Source organism: Cyprinus carpio, chromosome B23 (assembly GCF_018340385.1).
Source record: "Cyprinus carpio isolate SPL01 chromosome B23, ASM1834038v1, whole genome shotgun sequence".
NCBI lineage: Eukaryota > Metazoa > Chordata > Actinopteri > Cypriniformes > Cyprinidae > Cyprinus > Cyprinus carpio.
In genome coordinates, this window is record NC_056619.1 from 6,007,558 (window position 1) to 6,032,926 (window position 25,369).

The 25,369-nt window shown below is 36.9% G+C and overlaps 1 protein-coding gene across 2 annotated transcripts in view; it reads right to left on the reverse strand.

The window, feature by feature from the left end:
• Positions 1–530: 530 nt before the first annotated feature.
• LOC109061811 (histone deacetylase 7-like) overlaps positions 531–25,369 on the reverse strand; it is an 85,032-nt gene continuing 60,193 nt past the window's right edge. For both annotated transcript variants that reach the window (XM_042750833.1, XM_042750834.1), the window contains exons 10-26: positions 24,231–24,393; positions 22,935–23,116; positions 22,491–22,673; positions 21,395–21,611; positions 21,175–21,308; positions 19,399–19,519; positions 19,127–19,176; positions 13,224–13,331; positions 11,715–11,770; positions 10,349–10,436; positions 9,559–9,678; positions 9,235–9,332; positions 5,413–5,531; positions 5,149–5,282; positions 4,861–4,942; positions 3,618–3,756; positions 531–3,516 (exon numbers count right to left, since the gene is read on the reverse strand). In XM_042750833.1, coding sequence (XP_042606767.1) covers positions 3,474–3,516; positions 3,618–3,756; positions 4,861–4,942; positions 5,149–5,282; positions 5,413–5,531; positions 9,235–9,332; positions 9,559–9,678; positions 10,349–10,436; positions 11,715–11,770; positions 13,224–13,331; positions 19,127–19,176; positions 19,399–19,519; positions 21,175–21,308; positions 21,395–21,611; positions 22,491–22,673; positions 22,935–23,116; positions 24,231–24,393 — 2,037 coding nt within the window. In that variant the 3' untranslated portion in view covers positions 531–3,473. The remainder of the gene's footprint in view (positions 3,517–3,617; positions 3,757–4,860; positions 4,943–5,148; positions 5,283–5,412; positions 5,532–9,234; positions 9,333–9,558; positions 9,679–10,348; positions 10,437–11,714; positions 11,771–13,223; positions 13,332–19,126; positions 19,177–19,398; positions 19,520–21,174; positions 21,309–21,394; positions 21,612–22,490; positions 22,674–22,934; positions 23,117–24,230; positions 24,394–25,369) is intronic.

Consider the following 25,369-nt stretch of genomic DNA (forward strand, 5'->3'; position numbering starts at 1 on the left):
AGGCCAGTCATTAATCAAGCATTTCAGAATTGTGTGCATGTGCAATATTTAATTGTAATGATTCATTTTTAGATGCTTCAATAGATGCATGAAAAAACCTCTAAAAAATGTATCATGGCACCATGTTAAACTTAAAATATGGCATCTTTAAACAGTATGAGATGCATTTAGAGTAAGCTTTTTTATTATTATTATTTTGAAGAATTTAGTGGTTTTTCCCAAGTTTTACAAGTTAGTAATAACTTAATAGTTAGTAATAACAGCAACATCAGCTGTGTTTTGGTGGAAAATGCTGGCATTGTAGTCATTTCTAGCAGGGACTATAGTTATCTTATATTTTTCTAACAGCATTGCTATGCTAAAATAAAAAGAGCATGCTGTAAATCTGAGTGAATGTTTCTCAATTAATAGAAAACAAATGGATGTGTGCGAATGGATTTGATTTATTTCTTTCAGCTCGCTGGTATTTGATGTTCAGACATTATAAGCAGAATAGATTGTACACACAAAAATGACAAAACCGAATGAAATTCAGGCAAACAAAAAATGCTTTTCTTTTAATTAGGAAGAAAGAAACAGTACAAAATAGACATTCTTTTCTCTACACAGAGAAATAAAAGAAATGGGAAATAAACAGGGAAGATTCGAAAACATAATTTCTGTTATGCTTTGTTAAACAGATCCAGTTAGTGGGGTCGACAGGTAAAGTACTTCAAGGCACGTAGGTGAAGTCTTTTGGTCGTATGAAACTATTTACATTGTCCATACAAGAAGGCAAAAGGGAATAAATGACAGAATTAAGACGACGCTGGTTTGCTTTTACACGAGCGATGACGACAGCACACGCTCTCCGTTTTACTTCATAAAGGGTTCGGAGAGATGAGAGAATACAAGCGCTTTGAGAGGTATATCAAAACAGTACAAATGCACAAAGCTATTGTAAAAATACACCACTAAAATAGAACTGTATGTAAGACGCGTATCAGTGTCCAAACTGCAACAGAATGTCAAGATCTGTTTTTAGTCACAGCGGTGAAACTGTGGCTAAGTGCTGTCGAATTGTTGCTAACCAACTTGCTTTCAGTTTGTCTGATGATGAACAGGAATGTTTTGTTGATGGTGAAATGCAAGTGCACTGTTTGAAGTACTATAAATATGCAGCAAGATCGCCGCTAGTTCTGAACGATTAGCTATGACTTCATTAATGAGTGAACGTCTGCAACAGTCTTCACGGGGGTCTGATGGGCAAAGGCTACCCAGGGTCTTCATGAAACCTCACAAAACATCGATAAATGGATGGTGCTATTTACATGGAATCATACAAATGTCGAACTATCCACAGTGGTTTGGTACAAGGCAAGAAAGGGATGAATTAAAGACTTATTGGTCGGGCAGGTGCTGGATACTTGTATCTGCAGCATTACAGAAAACTCGCACAAGGAATGCCTCTATTTTTATTCCACATGTTCGCAATAACAGCAATTTGCCAGGTCACGATTGTTTCTTGTAGTGAACGCAGGAAAGCATGTCAACGTGTGAATTTGGTTGTGAATGCAGAGCTAAAGGGTTGTGCAGAGTAACACAAACTCAAAAAGGTGAGATTTGGTCAATGCATATCGATACAAATCCGAAACTTGTAAGAGAGCCGTCGGGGCGTTCATTAAACCAAAAGCATAATGCAAAAGTCAAACAAGCACCATGAACTGTGCTACTAGTCAAATGTAATGTCCCGACCAGTGACCATCCAGACGGCATTAACGTTGAGATACTGATACAGCATGTGTTACAGAAATATTTCCAGAGCAATATTTTTGGCGGTTTGGCCCATCAGGATTACGCAACTAGACAGATTTTTGTTTAGAAATTACACGGTTTTTGAAACCGGACATGCTGATGAGTGGCACAGTATTTAAAGAGGTCTGTCCGTTTTGGTGTGATATTCATTTCGGTTCATTGATGATGGCGTAAATGTGAATCCCAGAGGCTGAGAGACATATTTAATATCACCATAAACTTCATCCACACAACTGGTGTGAATTAGACATCTATGTGCAGGCTGTGGAAAACAGAACGCCATCCAAAAACAATGCATCCCTCGTAAAAAAATTATTAAAAAATGTAAGTGCGCAGCAATGAAAGAAACTCATTAAATGCGCACCAACTTGAGACATGTCTTCTCCACAGGTTAACAGGCTGGTCACTTCCCTCGTCCAAAACAACAAAGATCAGTGAATACTACAGACAATTGTGTTATAAAAGAATTTCACACACTGCCGTTAAAGTGGCGGCGAGAGCCCATTCAAATGTCGTTTTGCACTTTTGCTTGTGGTCAATCAAGGTTTGATTGTGAGTACAGAACAGATAAAAGATATGACTGATAGATACACACGCACACACATATAGACATCATATTCAAATTAGTTTGGTCTAAAAAAAGAGACTGAGCTACTTTGCGTTACAGTTAGTCTAGGGAAAGCTTAAGCACTTCCTGTGTCCACGATATTAACTGTACAGTGGTCATAAGGATGCGCCGTGTGCACAGAAATATGGGCGTATATGTGTGTTTTTTTGGGTGGGTGGGTGTGTGCAATAAACTTGCTCATAGCTGGTTTGTCCCTCTGGCCTTTAAAAACATGAGGCATTGAATCAGATACACAGAATCAGTACAAATAAGTATCTCGAAGTATTCAAGTTTACAGCCTTCATGCTGGGAATGCAAGTAGAATGTAACTGAACCTGACAAGAATGCAACTGTTTTTTGCTTCACTTAAAAAAAAAAAAATGAACGTTAAGCGTAAAACTAGATAGAGAATTAGATCTTTCTTTTCCCAGAGGTTTGGAAAATTTCACGGTTCACATTATGGAATGCACAGTGCAAAAAAAAAAAAAAATACAATTTATAAAACCCACAGTTATCGAGATAATTTTCTTCTTCTTTAGTGGTTAAATTGGTTAATATTAATGACATCATAGAGTGGAGCCACGTTGTGGTTGCCAGGTGCAAGGAAACCCCTCTTTTTCTCTCAGCACAGTCCGCTTGTCGGGGTAGTAAAGTGGGCTGCCTTTAAAAAAGGTTAAATAATCCTCAACCGTTCCTGCAAATCTGCTTTCGCATCTCCAGCTAAAGTAAATAGTCTCTTTTGAGGCACCGGAGGTGAATATTTGAGCGACTGGGGTCCTTCAGCGCATTAGTGAATGTTAAAAACACACTCATGCGTCCTAGTGTGTTTGTTTGTGTGGTACGTGAATGGAGAAGATGACGTGGATCCCAGAGCCCCGGCAGAACTGTGGCTGCGGGTTGTTAGCTTAGCCGCGCTGCGCTGGTGGTCAGTGTTGAGGTGGTGTCTTGGGGGAGGGGCCGTGATGAGGAAGCCACGCCCCCTGAGGCACTGCTGGTCTTGAGGCACGGCTCGTTCACATGTTGTGGAGCGCCATTTGGTACTGGACAGTTTTCAGACGTGTAAAGACCTGGTTTAAAGGGAGTCTTCGTCGTGCTCCATGGGTTCATCAACAAGGCTGTAAAAAAATAGGTTTATGTTTAGCATCGAAGAATGCAACAAAAGCTCTGAAGCAATTGCATTAATTGCATCGAACACAATTTCTTCATCAGATCTCACCTTTTGTTGGTCAAGACCCCCACGGAGAGGGACGCCATCGCATTCACTGTGTCCGTTTCCTCACAGTCTTTCCTCTGGGCACCCAGGAACGACTGCCCCACTGTGCCCATCAACGGCTTCAGTGATGACCAATACTGACCTGAGACAGAAATCTCACAATTAACAGACTGGACTAAATTGTGACATAATTTACCACTCATTATGTCATTCCAAATCTGTATGACTTTCTATCTGAATTGAATAACAAAAATAGATATTTTGCAGAATGTCAAAGCTGCTCATTTCCATAAAATGAAAATATTAAAAGCAATCGCAAAATACTGCATACAACTTGTGTGCTGTATTCTGAAGCCTTTGTGTGAAGAAAAGACTGAAATTTAAATGGACAGTACTCTCAAAAATTACAATTCCATCATTATTTTCTCATAATAATGTCGTTCCAAACCCATAAGATGTTTGAAAACACAAACTAAAACATTTTTAATGAAACCTGAGAGATTTCTGTCCCAAATTTGGGAAATTCAACATAACCAGATCTTTGACGTGTTAAAATGTTCATAAAGACATTCTAAAAGTAATCCATATGAACCAAGCGATTTAATCCAAGTCTTCTGGAGATACACTTTTCAATATCACTTTATAAAATGAATAGATTTAATTTAGGCTTTTTTCCACATATAAACATTGTTCAGTGCACACACATAGAGCACATCAAATATGGTAAACAAGCTCAAACATGCTAGCTTGATGTGCAAGAGCCAGTGAGGTCTCCATGTTGTTTGAGAACTACAGCAGAGGGAAAGATAATGGTGACTTTCTGGTCAGATATTGTATGACCTCATACAGACTACAACTGGACCTCAACTTTATGAATCATTGTTCACTTTAGTGGTCAGAAAAAAGCAGCTTTCTGCATTTCTTTTTGTGTTCAACTGAAGAAACAAAGTCATACAGGTTTTAAAATGACAATTACAAGTCTAACCAACAACAGTGTTGAAAACTGGAAATAGATGTCTGTCAGTAGCACACAGAAAGCATGAGAGAGGTAGTGTACGCCACGTAGTGCATCCCATACCATTGTTTTATAGGAATATTTTGGCTCAGTAGGAACCATGTGGTGAAACAACGACGATCATGATTATAATTAATTACAAAGAATTAAACAAATGTGTGCTACCAGGAAACCCGTGCATTTCAGGATAATTAGAGGCAGACTGTGACGAGAGGAGCGCGAGACACTCACTCTGTATTTGCAGCACTCTCTGGAGTGAAAGCACGGCGTTGGCATTGGGCGTCTGGAGGAGAGTCGACTCAGGAAGAGGCTCCTAAGAGAAAACAAGATGAAGAAGGGTGTTTTTGTTTTTCCTTTAAAACAAAGAGCACGTCATGCAAGACTTTGCCAGAAAAGTAATGTTAACACCCTTACATAACAACACTGCTGATTATTTGTTACCAGCAATGGTACAACAGGATTATAAAGCTATAATAAATGCATTCTTGTGATGATGTTTGCTTGTGCATGAAATCTGACCTCCAGTCCCAGCAGAGCGCTGACACAGGCCTCAGAAGCATCACATATGGCTGTGAGGTCGTGACCTCCCTCTAATGCTAGAACCACGCGTCCTCCTGCTAACGCCATCAACTGCCGAGTCAAAAAGCCGAAACCTGCGGAGAAACCAATGACAACATTAGCGTCGCAGTACATTTTCTGTGACTATTTAAAAATGTATATAAATTCGATACAATTTGAAGCTGTTTATAAGAATTTATATTTCATATGCAAGAAAAATCCTACATTTAGCAGTGACTTTGTATCCTCCCAAAGGAGCAGGGTGTCCTTCTGCAGCGTCAAACCCTGAAGAGACCAACACGACGTCTGGGGAAAACTCCTGAGCAATGGGCATCACCACCGTCCTAAACATCAGAACAATGCATAAAAAAAAAACATTCGGTTAATGTTATATCTGCACTTATAAGACTGCATTTTCTTTCAAAATCTTTATGCACAATTTTAAACCATAGTTAAATGGCTGGTTAATAGCTATCATTTCCTCATACTCATGTCATTCCAATTTAGTTTATTATTTATAGATAATCTTCACCCGTTAACCACTGCAACTAGTGAGTTGAACTCGAAAAATGAATCGTATCATTCAGTTATGAACATGAATCATCTGGTTCATCAAAACAATCTAACTCACGAGAATGACAAAACTATTTATCTTTAATTAGTAGATTTTTTTAAGAAGTCGATTTTGTAAAATTGCTGTTAAATAGTTTCAGATAAATTGTTTTGTCAGTTTAACATCAGATCTGATCAAACCTTTCCAAAAATGCAAAAAACTTGGCCAAAAGACTCAAAAGAAGAAAAAGACTAGTGGCGTTCCTCTTATATTTGACAAATTTGACAAAAATGAAGCTGGCCGAAGCACAGTGTGACAATCCCAGTGACTAAAGTGTCTGAATTGGGTTCTGTTAATAACCGTCCTCCTTCCTCTTTTTCCTCATCTCCCTCTTTCTTGCGCTCGGAGGACGCCAGCCCTGCCAGCGATTTCGCCTCTTGAGCGCATCACCGGCGAGTTCAAAGCGACCGCCGCTGCATCTGGTTCCCATTTGGAGCTTGTCGTTCTCCTCACGTCACTGACAGCCCACCATCTGGGAGCCATTTGCCTTAATTACCCAGGATCCTCCACTACTCCCCCCTTCTCCGCCTACCCTCACCGTTGTAACCAACTCCGCCTCCCCTCTAGACCAATAAAACTACCCACGCTCCCCTGTGTGGAGAGGAATAATTTTAGTTTGGGTGGAGGGAAAGAGAGAGAGCGCAGCATTCATTAAAGACCAATAAAAGGACGAGAAAGAGTGTACAAGACACAGGAAGTCAAAGAGAGACAGGCTGGTTAGAGGAAGAACATTCCCAAAATGTTCAGTCCTGAAAGATCTTAAAGGTCCTTTTAGACGCCCACCCACTTTCACACAGGGATCCTGGTTAGTGTGTGGTTAGCAGCGCCTCCTTGGACCGAAACCAAAATCCCGAAGCAGGCTTCCTTCAAAAAATGCTAAAAACGTTTAATAAAACCACCCACCGGCGGCAATTAAGTGGCATGTGGAAGTGGCCAAGCTTGAGTTTGATCCCAACACAATGAAAAAGCTGGGAATCATTTGAAGCCCTGCAAGCGTTTCAGACTATAATAAACACCTTGACTGATGCAGGTTGGCAGACGCAGAGGGGGAAGTCCAACTTAAAAGACTGATCACAATATGATCGGGCGTCCAATTCCTGACAAAATCCCAAATGTCTCAGTGCAAACACTAGTGCACAAGAACGCAGGAGAGAAACCAATGCAATAATGATGGACGCCCATATGAAGAAGACCAGGTTCTTTGGCGAAACATGATGGAAGGTCAAATGCTTCTTCCTGAACTCTGACCTGATGATAATCAGGCCATGTAAGGACTTTACAAGACATATAAAGTGCATTGTGGTGGGGTTGTGGTTAAACATCTGGACCACAGGAGATCCTTGAAAGAAGAGTTGCTAACACCATTGTGTCCTTGACACAACACTTAACACCAGCTTACTCCCAAGACAGCGTTTTCGGTTATCGTTTACCAAATACTAGCACAACCACAGACCATAAGGATTAATGCTAAATTACTGTGTTTGTGAAACGACAATGGAAACTAACAAGACCATCACAGAAATTGCAGAAATTTTTATTAGAAACACAGAAAACGGAATAAAAGTTTGCATTTAGCCAAAAACTGAAACTGAAGCTGAAATTAAAGTTTGGGTAATAAAATGTGAGCAACTGGGTAATTAATCTTGGTATGCTGCTCAGGGCGTTATTTCCTCAGGTGATAAATCAAACCGGTTGCATGAACTGCTTAGACTAGTTAAAATTAAAGGGATAGTTTACCTTCAATGGGGACCAGCAACTGAAGGTGAACTATCCCTTTAAAGTTATAGTTCACCCAAAAATGAACCAAACAGTTGATGGTCCCCATTGACTTCCATAGTAAGGAAAGAAATACTATGGAAGTCAATGGGGACCATCAACTGTTTGATTACCAGCGTTGTTCAAAATACATTCTTTTGTGTTCAACATAAGAAACTCATTCAGTTTTGGAGCGACGTGAGGGTAAATGGATAACAACATTTTTCTTTTTGGGTGAACTATCCCTTTTATAGGCCTGTTCATCCCAAGAATAATGATTACAAAGATAACTAAAATTATATTAGTGTCTAGACCAGGAATGGGCAACTGGCGGCCCGCAGGCCATTTTAGTACAGCCCGCTGGATCATATTAGACTCAGATGATCAATTTTAAAACATCTGAAAAGTAAGTCACGAAAAAGATCGCTTTCAGTTTATGATGTTAATACTGTCTCCAAACAGGAGAGGTCGCTAGTTTTCAACCGCTCAACTATTAATTACAGCGCAGTAGGACGTGCACTCAAACGTAAACATTTACTAACATTAGCAAATAATAAATGAAAAACTGACCATGAACACAGTATTTTTCAGTCAAGATGGAAAACAGATGATCTTTTTACCAAGTTCAAGGGGATAACTATATGTTTGGATTTTTTGGAAATCTGTATTTTATTTAAATCACCATCACACCACTGCTCACAAACACTTGCACTTGCCTCAAATTTCAAAGGTAAAATGCATAGTAAACAAAACCTTTTTGCCAAATGCATGACAGAAATGTTTGCACTGAACTGTCGGTTCTTAGGCGGTTTCTGTTCTTATAGGGTTTCTGCGGGTCCTCAGTTTAATTGTTTAAATTTAAGGCCATTAACATTCTTAAATGGTACAAAAAGACTTAATTATAAATGGCCTTATAAATGGCCTGGATTAACGCTCTGTTTATTTTAAGCATGCACTGCAGTTTTGTCATCTGCCGCTTTAAATGCTTGAGCTGTATAAAGCAGGATGGATTCTGATTGGCTGTCAATGTTTTTATCATCCAGTTTTCTTCTGTACCATTATAGTTGGAGTGGGGGCTTGGCTATTCTTTTACATTTAGAACGATTTTAGAATGATTTAGAGTGAAATATATTGTTATCGTTACCATCCTTGGTGTGAATGGGCATTAAGTCCTCTAACTTTTTTCTTTGTCATAATGTTTTTTTTTACTTCAGTTATATAAAAAATTGGACTGATCTAATTTGACTAACTGCTAGTTTGCTCAACTAGCTCTTAAAGCATAGTCTTAACACCCTTCAGTCAGCAAATTCATTTCATTAAATAATTACGGTATCTTCCCATTTCTTCACTTATTATGAAACCAAAAGCATTTATTTAAGTGAAAATGGATCCATATATTCAGATAAGGCACAGTTTATACTGGGGTGTCCAATCCTTATCCTGGAGAGACTGTCCTGCACAGTTTAGCTTCAACTCTAATAAATCACACCTGAACCAGCTAATCAAGGTCTTCAGGATGACTAGAAACTTCTATACAAGTGTGTTGGAGCTAAACTCTGCAGGACGTTGCCCCTCCAGGAGAAGGATTGGACACCCCTGGTTTCCACTCAGTACTGTCCCTGCTGAATTGTTCCCCTCAGTTAGTTTAAATCAGCAAATGAACCAAGTGAAACTAATACCTGAAGGCAGCCAGGTACTCAGCATCGCCCATGGGAGGTTCCAGACCACCGGTCCACGCCACATTAACGTTGAATCCCTCACCGGCACCAGAACCCACCTGGGACAAATCAAACACGGCACTGCTGTTAAACACTGAAAACCATCCTCTCACTGTGATCCTTTTGTGCTGAAGGCCATGATGCAACCAGTTCTGGTTTGGAACACAGTTGCGCAAGTGTGACACACTGAGTTTTTTGTGAGCTTATAGTGTTTCACAGCACTAAACAAACTAAGGAGTGTTGTATTTGCTCGTATGTTATGATCAATAATCTCTGCGTACTAACCTCTGCCGGTCCACCACTCCCGGGGAAGAAGTTCCCATTATCATAGCGATGGAGAGAGACGTAGAGGACGCTGGGGTCATTGTAGAAGATTTCCTGGGTGCCGTTGCCATGATGAACATCCTGCATGATTGATGAAACACAATCAGGTTACTTTATCATTCACATTAAGATGTTTAACATTTGTTAGCTTTTAATGGTAGCATTTTGGATGTTGTTCAGTTAACATCAGCATTACCTTCGTTTCTGGTCTATTAGGACGAAAAAAGACCAAAATCTGGAAGTGATTTGATTCAGTGACTGATAAACTCAATCAATTCAGCTTGTTAACCAATACAGTTTAGTAACTCAGATTCACATCAGTTCAGAACAATATGTTGAAATAGGCATCACTTAAATATTCCAGAATAATTGTAGTGTTTTTTTAGTAATCATTTAGCACTGATAGCCAACTATATATAGTGTATTGGTAATATATTGATTATAAGAGAATATTAGTTGTTTTTTTGCTGATATACTGTATTTAATCTACCATTATTGGCTATTTAATTGAAATAAATTGTTCTCTATTGTCGTTCTGTGTCACTCTGTTGTGCTGCATTAACTAATAAACTCTTGATAGCAGCATTATTGTTTTAATTTCCATAAATTGAACAGACATAATAGTATGGTTTTCATGTATCAGCCATCATATCAGTTATTGGCCATAACATGAAACTAATCAAGTTCTTGTTGGTATGTGCAAGAATGTTGCATCCCTAGAACTAACACTGGCTGAGTTTAGAGCTCTCACCCAATCAACGATGAGGATTTTACTGGCACTGAGCTTCTGCTGGAGCTGCTTAGCAGCAATCGCCACCGAGTTGAAGAAACAAAAACCCCTGAGAGAGTGAGAGAAAGAGATAAAGTGAGGCATCCAACCACACTAAATGCCAGAGGATTTGGAAACGGAACAACAAAACTATGTACAAGTTTTCTCACGCAACTGAACTCAGCGGATGTGCAGGTCTGCTGTTAGTATTTTTCACTATAACTTCTTGAAGTCATCTAAAAGCATTTAAATGCTGTCCATATACACAAATAATAAACGTGGAATCTTCCAGCAGATGATTAGATATGCACTTGGAAGTAAGGGAGCGAGGTGAAACGCTGAGAAATTTGGAAAGAGCGAACTCAGCAGGCTAATAACTGCTGAAATAAATCAGCGTCTTTCCTCCCGCTCCCTCCAAACCTTCATTATCAAGCCATAAATATCCACACACACAGACAGGCGTGCTGACGCTGCACACACACACACACACTTGCCCGAATGCGAGGTGACAGAGTGCACACACAAACACCCACGTCACACAAACACACCACTGCTCAAAACATGCCATCAACACACATGTACAGGAAGAAGAATTTCACTTCATGTCCACAATAAACAGAGCCAAACTCAACGGCACTACATACTCTATACAGGATTATTCTAGTTAACTAAAACTAAAACCATTCAGTTTTTCTCTATAAAAAAATAAATGTGAAATAAAATAAAATGATCACACTTTATTTTAAGGTTCAACTCTTGCTATTAACAAACCATTAACTACGACTTATAAATAAAATCCTAATTTGCTGCTTATCAATAATTAGTGAGGTAGTTGTTAAATTTGGGTAGGATTAGGAATGTAGAATATGGTCATGCAGAATATGTGCTTAATAAGTATTAATTAATAAATAGCCAATATGTTAATAATAGGCATGATAATAAGCAACTAATAGTGAGAATTGTTCCCTATACTAAAGTGTGACCAATTAAAAAAAAAAAAAAAAAAAAAAAAAAAAAAACATGTACTACTGTACATGTACTAAAATAACTACAACTAAAACTGAAATAAAAATGAATAAAAACTATACAGACATTTTTAAAATAAAAAATGGCAAATCTACAATTAAACTTAACTAAATCTAAGATAATTTTTAAATTTGTATTATTTTTATGCATTTCTTTTATCTGAAGAACTTTACAGTAGTGGAAAAGCAGACAGAAAGTCACAAAAAAATGATCGAAACATGACGCAGGCCAGGCTCGAACCTGCAACCACCACTAGACCCACATCCTTAAACGCGAAAAAATTATGTCCAGAGGCATTTCTGAATGTAACAGGCAGACTTACATGGGGTTTGACGGGTCTGCGTGATGTCCTGGTGGCCTGACCACAGCAAAGCCGTTCTGAAAGATTGAAACCAACATGTCATTAACTCCGCATTTACCAGTCGCCTCTCACACAGAAACCATGTTTTCACCAAACTGCTTCAACAAGCTGGCCTCCGCTTTCAGTTAAAGCCATAAAACTGAAACATCCCCTATAACCTTCATTAAGTTTAATTACCAGCAGGGGACTCGAGTGATTGAACTATTCTTTTATGATCGTTACAGTTTTCCACGTCTTAATCAGCTTGATCTGGTCGGTTTGCTACTTGGTTAAATTTTATTTGAAGCAACGATAATTACAAAGACCCTCTGAAGGAAAAAAGTACTTGATTCTGATTGGTTGACACACGGTCCAAGTGTTTAGATTGAAGATGCATTTGTGTAATGTCAGAATTACAACAAACAGTTACAGAAGACTCATTTCATGTAATATTTCACCAAAATGCTACACATACTCGTTTGATATGCTGTTTTACCATAACCAGTGGTAGTTGGTGTGGTTTCTTTTTTCAAAGCATTGTGAGAGGTAAATTAATGCAAAGCATTTCACTCTGGAGCTTAAGTTCTGTGCCTAAGGAAGTAATTATCTCAGAGTTGTCATCTTGTAATTATGGTAATTTCAATGCAACGTGAACACGCATAATATTGAATTTTCTATAACTGCACAGCCAGGGTTGGTGCACAGCTGATGGTGGCACTAAGTGCATTTTTCAGTAGCATGATAGTAGACTTGTTTTATTGAAAGTAGTGAATCAAAATAGCAACAAGCAACTTTTTCCAACAAGTTGCATTATAGCGTGACAAAATGCTAAATCACACTGTATTCTCATGCAGCTTTACAGCAGAGCAAGCTGAGAAAATAAAACCACTCTGTAATCATACTTACTGAAGTCTGAATCATTTTAGTGAATCAGTTTGTTTGCATGGTCACATAAATGATTCAGTGATTCATTTTACACTGAAATGTTTAGGCTAACGACATTTTAATGTTTTCTTTTTCTTGTTGTAATGTTGATGTTTACTTTGAGTATTTTGTAGTTTCTTAAGCTACAGTTTCAACGCAGCTTCATCAACACTGTGCACAGCTATGACAGAGCTCAGGGTTTGTTTCAGTTCTAGTAACATCAGATCGGGCTGTTTCTTAGTAAGATACTTAACCAGTGGTGTAAGAAAGCTGCTGCACACCTGAAAAGTACTGGACAGTACCTTTAAAAGGACAGCTTTGTACCATATCTACCCATAAAAGGTGCATATTAGTACCTTAGAAAAGTAATATATACCCTTAAGATAGTACTGTTTAGGGGTAAACAAGGTGCAAAGAATGTTCCTTAGTGCCACAGACAAGCTGCTGCTTGCATTAATTATCAGTAGAACAATGTTTCATTGTCAGTTATTCTGTACTCATTTGTCTAAGAAGAAGCATTTGACCTATTAGGTATCAACAGTGTTTTGTATATTTTTTTGTAATGACCTTAAGCTCTCCTTTAGCCACTCTGAAGGCCAGCTCTGTCACGCTCCCGGCCGCCATGCGGGACGCTGTGGACGTGTGCATCTCGTTCCAGATGGTGTCATTGTCCACCTGTCGAAATACAAGCACAACACTAGTTATTTACAGCGGGATCTGCATTTTCATGGGTTTAAACAAAATATGTTTGTTATAAGAGACAATAAAAACAAATTTGTGCATCAAAACCACTCCTTTTCCGGTAAAAAGAAATGAACTTGATTTTCTTTTAAAGTCAACGAATTTGCAACTGCTATATGCAACATTTCTGACCAACAAACATGTCAACCTCTGAGTAACATGTAATTAATTTAAGCCACAATATACACTTTCATTTCATAAAACATGCATAATGAACTACGCAAAAGGCACTTCGAACATCTCCAGGACTCAAAAAACACTCAGGTAGTTCACCCCTCACGTATATAAGAACTAAAAACATCAACATCACACTCACATCGGCCTCGACCACTTCTCTGAAAACTTGCGACAGGCTAAAAAATAAATAATTATTAACTTACGGTCCATCTGTTTTCAAATCCACATCATTTGAATCATAACAACATCAATGTCTGTCAAAAAATAACACGCACAATATGCGGTAGTATTTACGAGACTACATGCGTTTCCTGGAAAACCCACACTAGCTGATGTTTTGACTACACCAGTGCTTTCAAAGAAGAAAAAATAAAACAGCGGCCTGATAACATGATGTCTGTCAAAGACCATAACATACCTAATACATAATGCACTCGAGTATACATGTGTTCTTCCCTCGCAGAAACTGAGGTGATTCAACATCTCCCAATTGTTTAAAAGATTATGGCAAGATTAAGGCAATTTTTTATTTCCAAAATATGCTACATTTTTACATTATTTGTTACATTTAATTACCCCTCTGCAGATTTTGAGTCTTCTAATCCACTAAGATGTAACCACTCTGCTTTGCTCCAGTGATTCATGTGCATTTAAACCCAAGTTAACACATGATTTTGTGAATGTTTCACAGTTTTTTGCTGCGAGTAGGCGCCTCCACCCAAGCCCTGGCTCATGTAATCCCTGACAAATAATCTCTGTCAGTCACCCATTCCGCCAGAATAAAATGATGTAGCTGAATTGTCTTGGCGTACACTAGCACATTTATCATTATGACAGCCGTGATCAGCGTTCATAAATCTGCAAAGCCGCAAACAGCGGTTCAACTGAAGGGCACGGCTGCACGATGCCAGCGTCACATACAGCAAACTGATGCGTTAGAGATGTGCTCGTCAACAACACCCCAGACGGCAAGACGAGGTGGAATCTGAACTCATATTTTAACCATCTCAATTTTAATCCACAATTTAAACCAATCAGTAAACTGAGTGTAATCCTATTCAAATGAATGAATAACCAGCTGTATGCTTTCAAACAGATGGCATTGACGAAACATGTTTATCCAACCATATTTGTATAAAGATCACTCATGCGTGCTAAAGTATTTAGATGCTTATTTTTGTTGTAAGCATCCACAAGGCGAAGTGTGTGTTACAAATTACAGAACATAAACTACATTTCAAGAATACACTGAAAGAAAGAGGCTGGAGTGAGCGAAACTATAAATTGATTTCCTGTTATGTGTCATACTAATGGCATGTTTAAATATTCTTTGTGTGTGGTCTCCATATTCCCATAAACATGGCCTCTCATCGATACACCGGCTTGTAGGTTATCATGCCTAAAATGTTATATTTTTCTCAAGTTTATATGTTTGTAAAGGCTGCATTTATTTGATCAAAAATACAGTAAAAACAGTACTATTGTGAAATATTATTTCAATTTAAAATACCTGTTTTTCTAATTTAATATATTTTAAAAATGTAATTTATTCCTGTGATGTAAAGCTGAATTTTAATCATCATTACGCCAGTCTTCAGTGTCACATGATCTTCAGAAATCATTCTAATATGATGATTTACTGCTCGAGAAACATTTGATGTTTCATTGATTATTATCAGTGCTGATTAATATTCTTGTGGAAACCATAATAGAATTCCTTTTTAGGATTCTTTGATAATTATAAAGTTGAAAGGAACAGCATTAATTTGACAGAAATCTTTTGTGACATTTTTTTTAATTCAATGCTTTGATGAATATAAGTATTATATATATATATATATAAAATCATCATAATCATAATGACCCCAAACTTTTGAAATGTACTAGACGCAAGGGTGTTTAAATGCAGTTGCTAGGGTGTTCTGATTGGTTGCTAGTGGAAGTTTAGATGGTTTCTTAGATGTTTTGGGTAGTTGCATAGCTACACTTTCACACTGGCACAAAACAGACAATTTTAAAAAAAAAATTATGTCTTAGGTTAATATTAATATTTCTTAGGGTGCAGGGTGGAGGGTGGCTGATGCCTGATATAAAGTTGAAATAGACCTATATGATATTGCACAATTTATTTTAATGATAGTAATTAACACATGAATAAGAATTTCTGTAATTGAAATTATATTTATTTTACATAATATTTGCTAAACATATTGAGATATTTTTATTAAAAATGTAAAAATCAATAACCTAAACAGATTTGTATTTTTGTAATTTTAGACATCTGTAACCATATTATAGTAGTGTTTTTCACAAAGTTGACGAAGAGCATAAGTAAAAGTAAACGCTCGAACAGGGCACTCACTGGGAATCATATGTTCTCAAATAAACACCAGATAACACTAATTTCACACTGGCTACCGTTAACTGTTTGGTTACCAACAAACTCATACAGGTTTGGGAAAACCTGAGGTAGCGAAATATATAACAAAATTTATGCCTTTATTATTATGCCTTTAAATGGGAAGCCAAGTGCTCCAAAACTCTGATAAAACAGTCACGTGCTCAAGTCTATAGGATTTTATCATGCGTTTTATCAGCCGCCAAGTCAAAATCTATTTAAATAAATCAATTTGAGGTATAATTCAACAGTGCAACTTAATACATGTGATATGAACAAACCCCCAACTCTGAGTGGAAGCAATAGTGATGCTCGCTTTAGTAAACAGCACTAGTAAGAGAAAAGAGATCATCATTACTTTACATATAAAACTGTATTCATACGCGGCAGGAGAGTACGGGGTGGCCATGAGAAGAAAGAATGAGGTTATACATTCCCCTCTCTCCCTTTTGTTTGTTGCCCTGCTCCCCACATCTTCCTTCTCTCTTTTCTCTTTCATTTTCCCTCATCCTTTTTTTTTTTTTTTTTTTTTGCCGAACTTTAACATTGCTTGTGGTTTGGCAGCGTGAACAATGAGAGGGCTGGAATTTCTTTTATCCTTCATGGCACATATTGTTCCAATCATTCCACATGGACCTGCTCTGAGCTTGATCGTCAGAGTGAAGATTTCAACATTTTCTCCCAATTTTCAGCCGGTTCTGCCCGGATAGACTGCGCTGGGATCAGTGCTCTCTGACCTCAGATCTGTCCCAGAAGGGACCGGCGAGTCCACTTTTAACATATTGAGTGTCAGCCAGTGGTTTCTTCTAGAGCAGGTGTCAGTGTGGGCTTGCTTTGAGGGAACTTAGTGGCCACAAATGTCATGATCACTGTTCTTAAACTTACAATTACAAATGGGACACTCTATGGCATCATGTACTTCAGCCACACATACATGTGCATCAAGATTAATGCTGGGTCACCATTTAGTGGTTGTTTTGCCTAATTGTTCCTCCACTGAAAGTCCATGAAACCACAACTTTGATGCTTCAAAAAGACACACAAAAATAATCAATATGAATAGAGCATTTTAAGCCAAGTATTTTGATGAAACACATCCACTTTCTTCAATGAACAGATTTAATTTAGGCTTTTATTCATATAAACACTCATCAGTATACAGTACATACATCGAGCACATCAGGTATGGTAAACAGAAGCTCAATCGTGATTGTACGATGTGTGAGAACCAATGAGGTTTCTTCTTATGAATCAGACATGTACGGATGAGTTTCTGTTTACCATATTTGTTGAGCTTTATGTGTTGAGCAATAGATGTGAAAATCTTTGATTAAACTGCTTCATTTACGAGGATTGCTTTTGCTTTGTTTTAGTAATTTTTTGTATGTGTTAAAGTTTTGGTTGTGTAGACTACCAATAGATTGAGAATATTAAAAATGTTTCATTTGTGTTTGAAAAAGAACAAAAGCTTCATGGGTTTGGATCAATATGAGGGTGAGTACATTTTGACAGGTTTCTCATTTATTGGGTGAATTATGGGACGATAACAATGTCCAATAAACAGTATTTTTGCATTATATCCCTTTTAATTTACGAAATATGTTTATAATAAAACATCAAATAGATGTGCCACAAATTGACTATAACAATAAAAGAATATTTTTTTTCACTCAAAAACTATAGTAAGCATTTGTATGTGAGAAAGCATTTGCTTTTTGTCACTTTTTTTTTTTTTTACTTTTACTTATTACTTCTTAAAACATAAACAGAATAAGTGAAATGGTCTGTGTGCACTTCAGTGGGGACCAATTTTCACTGTTAACTAACTACTAACTACGACCTTGTTTGCCTCAATAAACTCCTAATTGCTTATTAATAGTTAGCAAGGTCATTGTTAAGTTTAGGAATGGGGTCTGAATAAGGGATCTAAAATATGACCATGCAGAATAAGGCATTAATATGTGCTTTATAAGTACTAATAAACAGCTAATACTGTACGTTAGTAATATGCATGCTAACTAGTGAGAATTGGTCCCTAAACTAATGTGTTAACACATGGTCTATTATTACTAATAGCAGATGAACCCAATTAAAATTTGTCCAAACACAATGGAAAATGACATATGGGTCTTGAATTAAACCTTCACAGAGCACACAAGATGTGAACTTGGCGAAAAACAACATATGTGGTAATACTTGATTTTGATGGTCCACTTTATACATTCTACTAACTATAAGTAACTTTGCAACTACATGTCAACTAGCAGAAGTCATCAGAGTATGAGTAGACTGTCTGCATAATATCTGCTAACACTTTATTTGATGCTTCCCCAACAGACATTTTACTGACTGTAAGTAACTCTGCAAGTACATATCAACTTAATCTACTAACCCTAACAGACTAATCATACTCTAATGAGAGTTAGCTGACATGTAGTGGCAGATTAATGAGAGACAGCTGGCATGTTGTTGGAAAGTTACTTACAGTATGTAGTAATAGTAAATAGTGTCGAACGTGGATCATCAAAATAAAATGTTTCCGCATCATGCTCATATGCACATACTAATTCATGAGACAGGTTAAGTCTTACTGCACGTGCCCAAAAATGAAAATACTGTAACATTCTTTGCTAAAATTGCTGTAAATCCACTTTCCGTATCAATAATAATAATTAAAGTAGTGCTGTTAAACGATTAATCATGATTAATCACACCCAAAATAAAAGTTTTCGTTTACATTATATATGTGTGTACTGTGTATATTTATTATGTATATATAAATACAAACAGATACAGTATATATTTTGAAAATATTTACGTTTATATATTTATATATTCATTCATATTCATTCATTATATATATATATAAACAACATATTTTTCTTAAATATATGCATGCATGTGTTTGTATTTACATATGTATACATGCATAATAAATGTATTACATATATTATGTAAACAAAGACATTTTGGATGTGATTCATCGCGATTAATTGTTTGACAGCACTCAATTAAATTTTCCCAGTTATCAACAAGTAATACACTGGCCACCAACATATCATGCATGTCTACTTAATTTCCTATCTAACATGTTTCTTGCAGGGTTATTACCAAGTTACGGAGTGTGTGCGACTGTGTGTGTGTTTTCACTTACCCCGACTCCCCCACAGGGCAGCATGACGAACATCCGCTGTGACAGTATGCCTGTTGAACACAGAGTGACGTCAAGCAGATTAACTGTCATTCTCGCATTCACAGCTCGACATTTCCAACCCTTTAGTCATTTTGAAAGTCGCTTATATTCGTGTGTATTGGCATGCCTGCATGCCTTAGCTTTGAAAAATGAGGTGTTGTGTTGGCCAAGCTGCAGTTGAATCATGTCTATCAGATGTGAACCGTGTGTGTGTGTGTGTGAGGATGTGTTACCGGCCAGCTTGCGATTGTCCAGTTTGAGGCGGTTGAGTGGATTGGTGCCGTACAGCAGAACGTGACGCTCGGTGTGGACAGACTGTAACTCCTCTAGGGTGGCCTTCCTTCCCCGAATACTCTGCAGAGGAAGCAAAAACATCAAAGACATGAGAGAGGATTTTCATGGTGTCACCTTTGGAGTTATAAAAAGCAGGGAAGCTTTCGAATATCTTTCTTCGATATAATGACAGTGAATGTGAACTGAGAAATTAAAAAGATGAGAATTAATTTTCGAAAAGTCATCCGCTGGAACGCCGCTGTCTCATATGGATATTACTCTTACACAAGTGCATCAATTAAATTCAGAAGACCTTTATTAACCCCCTAAAGCCATGTGGAGCAAGTTTTTATGGTGGATGGATGTCCTTTTATGGGCTTAAAAACTCGACCACCATTCATAGTCATTATAAAGCTTGGAAGAGCCAGGACCATTTTTACTATAACTCTGATTGTATTCATCTGAAAGAGGAGAGTCATATACATCTAGGATGGCTTGAGGATGAGCAAATCGTTTTCATTTCTGAATTAACCTGGTTTGTGAAGGACTCATTCACACCTGTTTTGTGAACTAATTTTCAAATAGCCACTTAAAGGTAGGGGTGCACGATAAATATTAATTAATGCGATAATTAATGCCGATAATTAATGCGCATCTCGTCAGTAAAGCCGGTTCTCTAATCAGCGGTAAATTCCATCAGGTGATAATGAAAGTGGATTTGCACAGCTTGTCAGTTAACAACGGCTCTGTGTAGTAACAGCTGCTCTGTGTGAAATCAGCACCTGATGGAATTTACCACTGATTAGAGAACCGGCTTTACTGACAAGATGCGCATTAATTATCGGCATTAATTATCGCATTAATTAATATTTATCGTGCACCCCTACCTTTAAGTGGCTATTTGAAAATTAGTTCACAAAACAGGTGTGAATGAGTCCTTCACAAACCTGATTAATGCAAATTAATGCAAAAAATGTGCATTAATTATCGGCCGATATTTATCATGCACCCCTACTTAAAGGAATAGTTCACCCAAAAATAAAAATTGTCTTCATTTAGGCTACTCACCCTCCACTTGTTCCAAACCTTATGAGTTTCTTTCTTCTTTTACACAAAAATAAAAAAAGAAAGAAAAACATATATATTCTGAAGAATGCTGGTAACTAAACACTTGACAGTAGACATTGACTTCTAGTATTTATTTTCATAATATTTAGTTAACATATAAGTCAATGGCTACCGTCAACTGTTTAGTTACCAACATTCTTCAGAATATCTTTTTCTGTGCTGAACAGAAGAAAAAAACTCATACAGGTTTGGAACAAGTAGATGAAACTTACATTTTAATTATCCCCTTAAATTTCAGTCTGTTCCTCACATTAATCACATAGCTTCAGAAGACTATAATACAGTGGACTATAATACAGAATATATTGGATGCGTGATGTAAACTACTTTAATAACACCTTTATTGTGTATTATGTCACTTTGAAGCTTTACAGAGACTTATTAACATACATTTTATTAATAAAGGACCCAAATTATTGTGCATTGCACTGAAGAAAGTCATGCAAGTTTGTTACAACATTAGGGTGTATAAACGATGACAGAATGTTGATTTCGGACTGAACTGTGCCTTTAATGTGGATGTGTTCAAGAGACTGTTGAAAATAATGGTAGGACAGATTAATCAGTGCCCCCTTTAGGAAAGGAGAGGAAGTGCATGCTGTAAATACCTCACACTGGCCCCTGAGGCCCCTCTCCTGCAAGCGTGACCAGATGCTCTGGATTCTCCCAGCATGCTCTGGGTGGCTGCTGTTGTCTCCACATGTACACTGGTGCTTCAGCATTTGGGAGTCATACACCAGACCTGCACACACACACACATTGAGGTGTCAGTCAGTGTAAGTGTATGATCAGCTGCAGAGCGGCGTGTGATTGGTGGAGACTCTGTACCCGTGGTGAAGCGCGGCTGGCTCTGGGGCGGCTCCGGCGCCGTGGTGAGAGGCAAGGCTTTGTCCGGCAGCGTTAGCGAGGTGGAGGCTGGAGACGACTGCGTACGAGAGAGCGGCCGGTGTGCGGCGCCGAGCATCATGGGTACCGCCAGTGTCTCCATGTGAGCCGTCTGTCTGCGCAGGTGCTGGAGCTGCTTTTGCGTTTCCCACAGACGTGACTGCAAAGAAAGCATTTCAGCATGTTTTATGAAAACCGCATCAGATACATGTCTGTAATAAAATATAATAATTTATTTTGAAAAGTATTACTACAGTACATGCAATTTGTGTGATGTGACAAAATTATGATACAGTGTATGATATATGAATGGTATTTACACCTTATAGTAGCTTATGTAAATTACAATGAACATAAAAATAAAATAAGATGATAAAAACTTTTTTTTTAATCATTGTACTGCCTTTTTGTTGTATCGGAGTTATGAACATCTAATGGAAATTATAATGAATAATAATGAGAATTTCAAACAAACTCAAAAATGAAACACTGACACACATTACTTTAAATGAGAACTGGAGGGAAAACATACTTAATTGTTTTCAAAAAAAAAAAAAGATGTACAAAAAAATCCCAATGGTAAAAACAAGCATGTATTATTTTCTTTACAAAATATAACTTTTTTTGTTATGGTTTTGAAATTATTCATACTACCGTTCAATAGTTTGTTGTCAGTAGTTTTTTTTTTTTTATTATTATTTTTTTATAAGGAACGAATGCTTATATTCACCAAGGATGCATTCAATTGTTCAAAGGTGACAGTAAATAGCTTTATAAAATTACAAAATATTGTAAATATTGTAACATAATAAAACTCTAATAATGAGAAATGTTTCTTGAGCAGTAAATCTGAATATCAGAATAATTTTCTGAAGGATCATGTGACACTGAAGACTGGAGTAATGATGCTGAAAATTCAGCTTTGATCACAGGAATATATTATATTTTACAATATATTAAAATAGAAACCATTTATTTTAAATTGTAAAAATATTTCACAGTTTTGCTGTTCTCAAGCATGTGGTGGTTTGTGTCTAACCTGGTTGAGAATGAGGGTGTGCTGCAGGTTGAGCTGCTCCTCTTGATTCTCCAGCTCTCTCTGAGACTCCGCCCTCACCCTGCCCTGATGGGCGTCGCCTGCTGACGGCCCCACCTCCTCGGAGTCCATGTCCTCTGACGGGATCTGCCGGAGGCGAGGCTTCTCGCTGGACTTCGACATGAGCTGCGGCAAACACACAGAGATCAGGATCAATCTGTTTCCATTTGGGAAACACATCCACAAAAAAAAAAAAAAAAAGCATTTCCAATATCTGATTTTAACTGCATTTCAAATCAAATATGAATGCATTTTGGATGAGGTTTGTAAAATAAATCAGATTTCATGCTGTTTTCTATCCAGACTACAAACATCTAAAGAGATTTGCTTCTGATATGTCAAAAACCATTGCATCCTCCCTGTCCTAGAGTAAAGTGTGCAGTGTACCTTGCCCAGGTGAGTCTGCTGCTTGAGTCTCTCCAGGAGCTGCGCGCTGTGCTGCTGCTGCTGGAGCAGGTGAGGATGGAGCGCATGGGGACTCTGGGGCAGCGGTTCGGAGCGGGTCCGGCTCAGCGGCTTATGAGGACCAGACGCGCTGAACTGCAGGGGAACCGGACCCAGACCTGGAACTGATCACAAACAGCAGGGACAAATCTGATTATACTGTCAGAACCACAGAAGGAGATGAAAGCATAATATTCCTGCTAGATATCAAAATATCATGCCACACAGTTAAGATCACACAAATCAGAAAATAAACACGATCCACAATGGCTTTAATATAACAATAGATGAATATAACATCAGGAACTCGGTGAACATAGTACATGAATTGTAAATACATACTTTATGTAATTAATATTTTTGATATTGATTTTGTATTTAAATATTAGACTGTCCCTTTTTTATGTTTAGGATTTTGTTTTCTTAATAATAATATAACTAATATTTTCTGATAAATAAAATCTGATAAATATAATAAATAATCTAATAAAATAAATATTATCAATATAAACTGTCTTTGAAAGAAGTCTCTTATGCTCGCAAAGGTTTTGTTTATTTAATCACAAATAAAGTAAATTAATTTTGTATTGTATATTGATATTAATATTGTGTAATATCTTTAAAAATATTTATTTTATTTTTAAACTGAAACATTATTATTTTAAAATAACAGTTTTCTATTTGAATATATTTTCAAATTTGTTCCTGTAATGCATATCTGAATTTTCAGCATCGTTAAAAAGAACAGCATTTATTTGAAAATTTGTATTAAAAAAATTATTACAAAAATATATTGTTTAATAATTTAAAAGACTTCAATTCAATTTAATGTCTCCTTGCCAATTAAAAATATTAATTTCATAAAAAAAGATTAAATTAAATTAAATTAAATAAAAAAAATTAAAATTTACAAATAAAATAAAATTAATAAAATAAATAATAAAATTAAATAAAAAAAATTAAAATTTTTAAAAAGTAATGTATATTTTTCCTGATATCCTATATTTGTTTGTTGTGTAAAACAAATATAAAAACTACACACTATGAATACGAATACAAATAAATAAATAAATAAATATAGTTTATATTCTGAAAATAATTTGTCACTGCTAAGTTATTCCCAACAGCTAGACTGTTGTTTCAAGCAGTGACCACTAGATGGCGGAGACATCAAGCATATAGTACTTGAGTAGCATTTCCTCACAGTCAAACTCTCAAGAGTGTGTTCAGATCTCTTACCGGCCAGGAGAGGGGTGTGTACGAGTCCGGAGGGCTCCAGGATGAGGACGGGCTGCATGAGCGGCCCGCTCTGCTCTTCCACACCCAGAGGAAGCAGCACCGGAGACGCCCCCGACACCACGGGCACACGACCCAGCTTCAGCGAGCCCAGCTCACTCTCCGCCTGCAGACACACCACCACAAGAGACCACTTCACAACACGCTTCCAGCTTCTGAGTTAAACTGCAGCCTCAAAATAACTCACATCAATATTATCGTATGATGCATTACCCTAGAAAAGTACATTACAGTGATTCTAAACGAGTTATCAGTTCTGACACATTTAAAAAATAATACTAAACATAAAAAACTTATGCAACTAAGACAACATGAAACTATCACAACTCAATTTTTGGTACTGTATTTTGTCAACACTTGATGTTTAAACTAAATGAGAACTAGTGTGTTAATTCATTACTTTCATATGTTACTTTTATTTTAGTTATTCTCATGTTATCTGAGGCTCTCACTTACTTGTGGATGATTTTAAAATTCAAAGTGGTATTTTTTTTTTAAGTTGACAAGAATTGATATTATTCAAAGATAGAACAATCCTCATCAACAGTGACATTAAAACACATTTTAGGCTTAATAAGAAGAAATGTGCATTGTGCACAATTTGTACTCCAAATAAAGTTTAATTATAATTTTTATATCAGTAAGTCTCGAGCAATATGTCAGCAGATATGTTAATAGGTTTGAACTGAACTATACTTTGTATGAAATAAATGTATTTTAAATATATTACTTTTTACTATGAATTATACTGACCAAGTATCATCTAGGAACAGAATTATTTGTATTGTCATTATTTTTATAAACAGAAAAATAACTCAAAAACAACTCCAAAATAAAACTTGTGTAAATTCAAAAAGTAACATCTCTTGCGATAAAGAAGTGTGCTTAATTGTGCACTTCAAACCTTAAAAGAATATTTAAAAACTGTACTTGCAGATAATATAATATTAATGAAATAAAAGACCACTTAAGTTTATACATTTTCTGATCCAACCTATTTGTTTAACTAAACTTTGCAATGTCAAATTAAACATTTTACTTTAAAGTACATTTTCAGTCATTCTATTTTAATAACCCTTTGC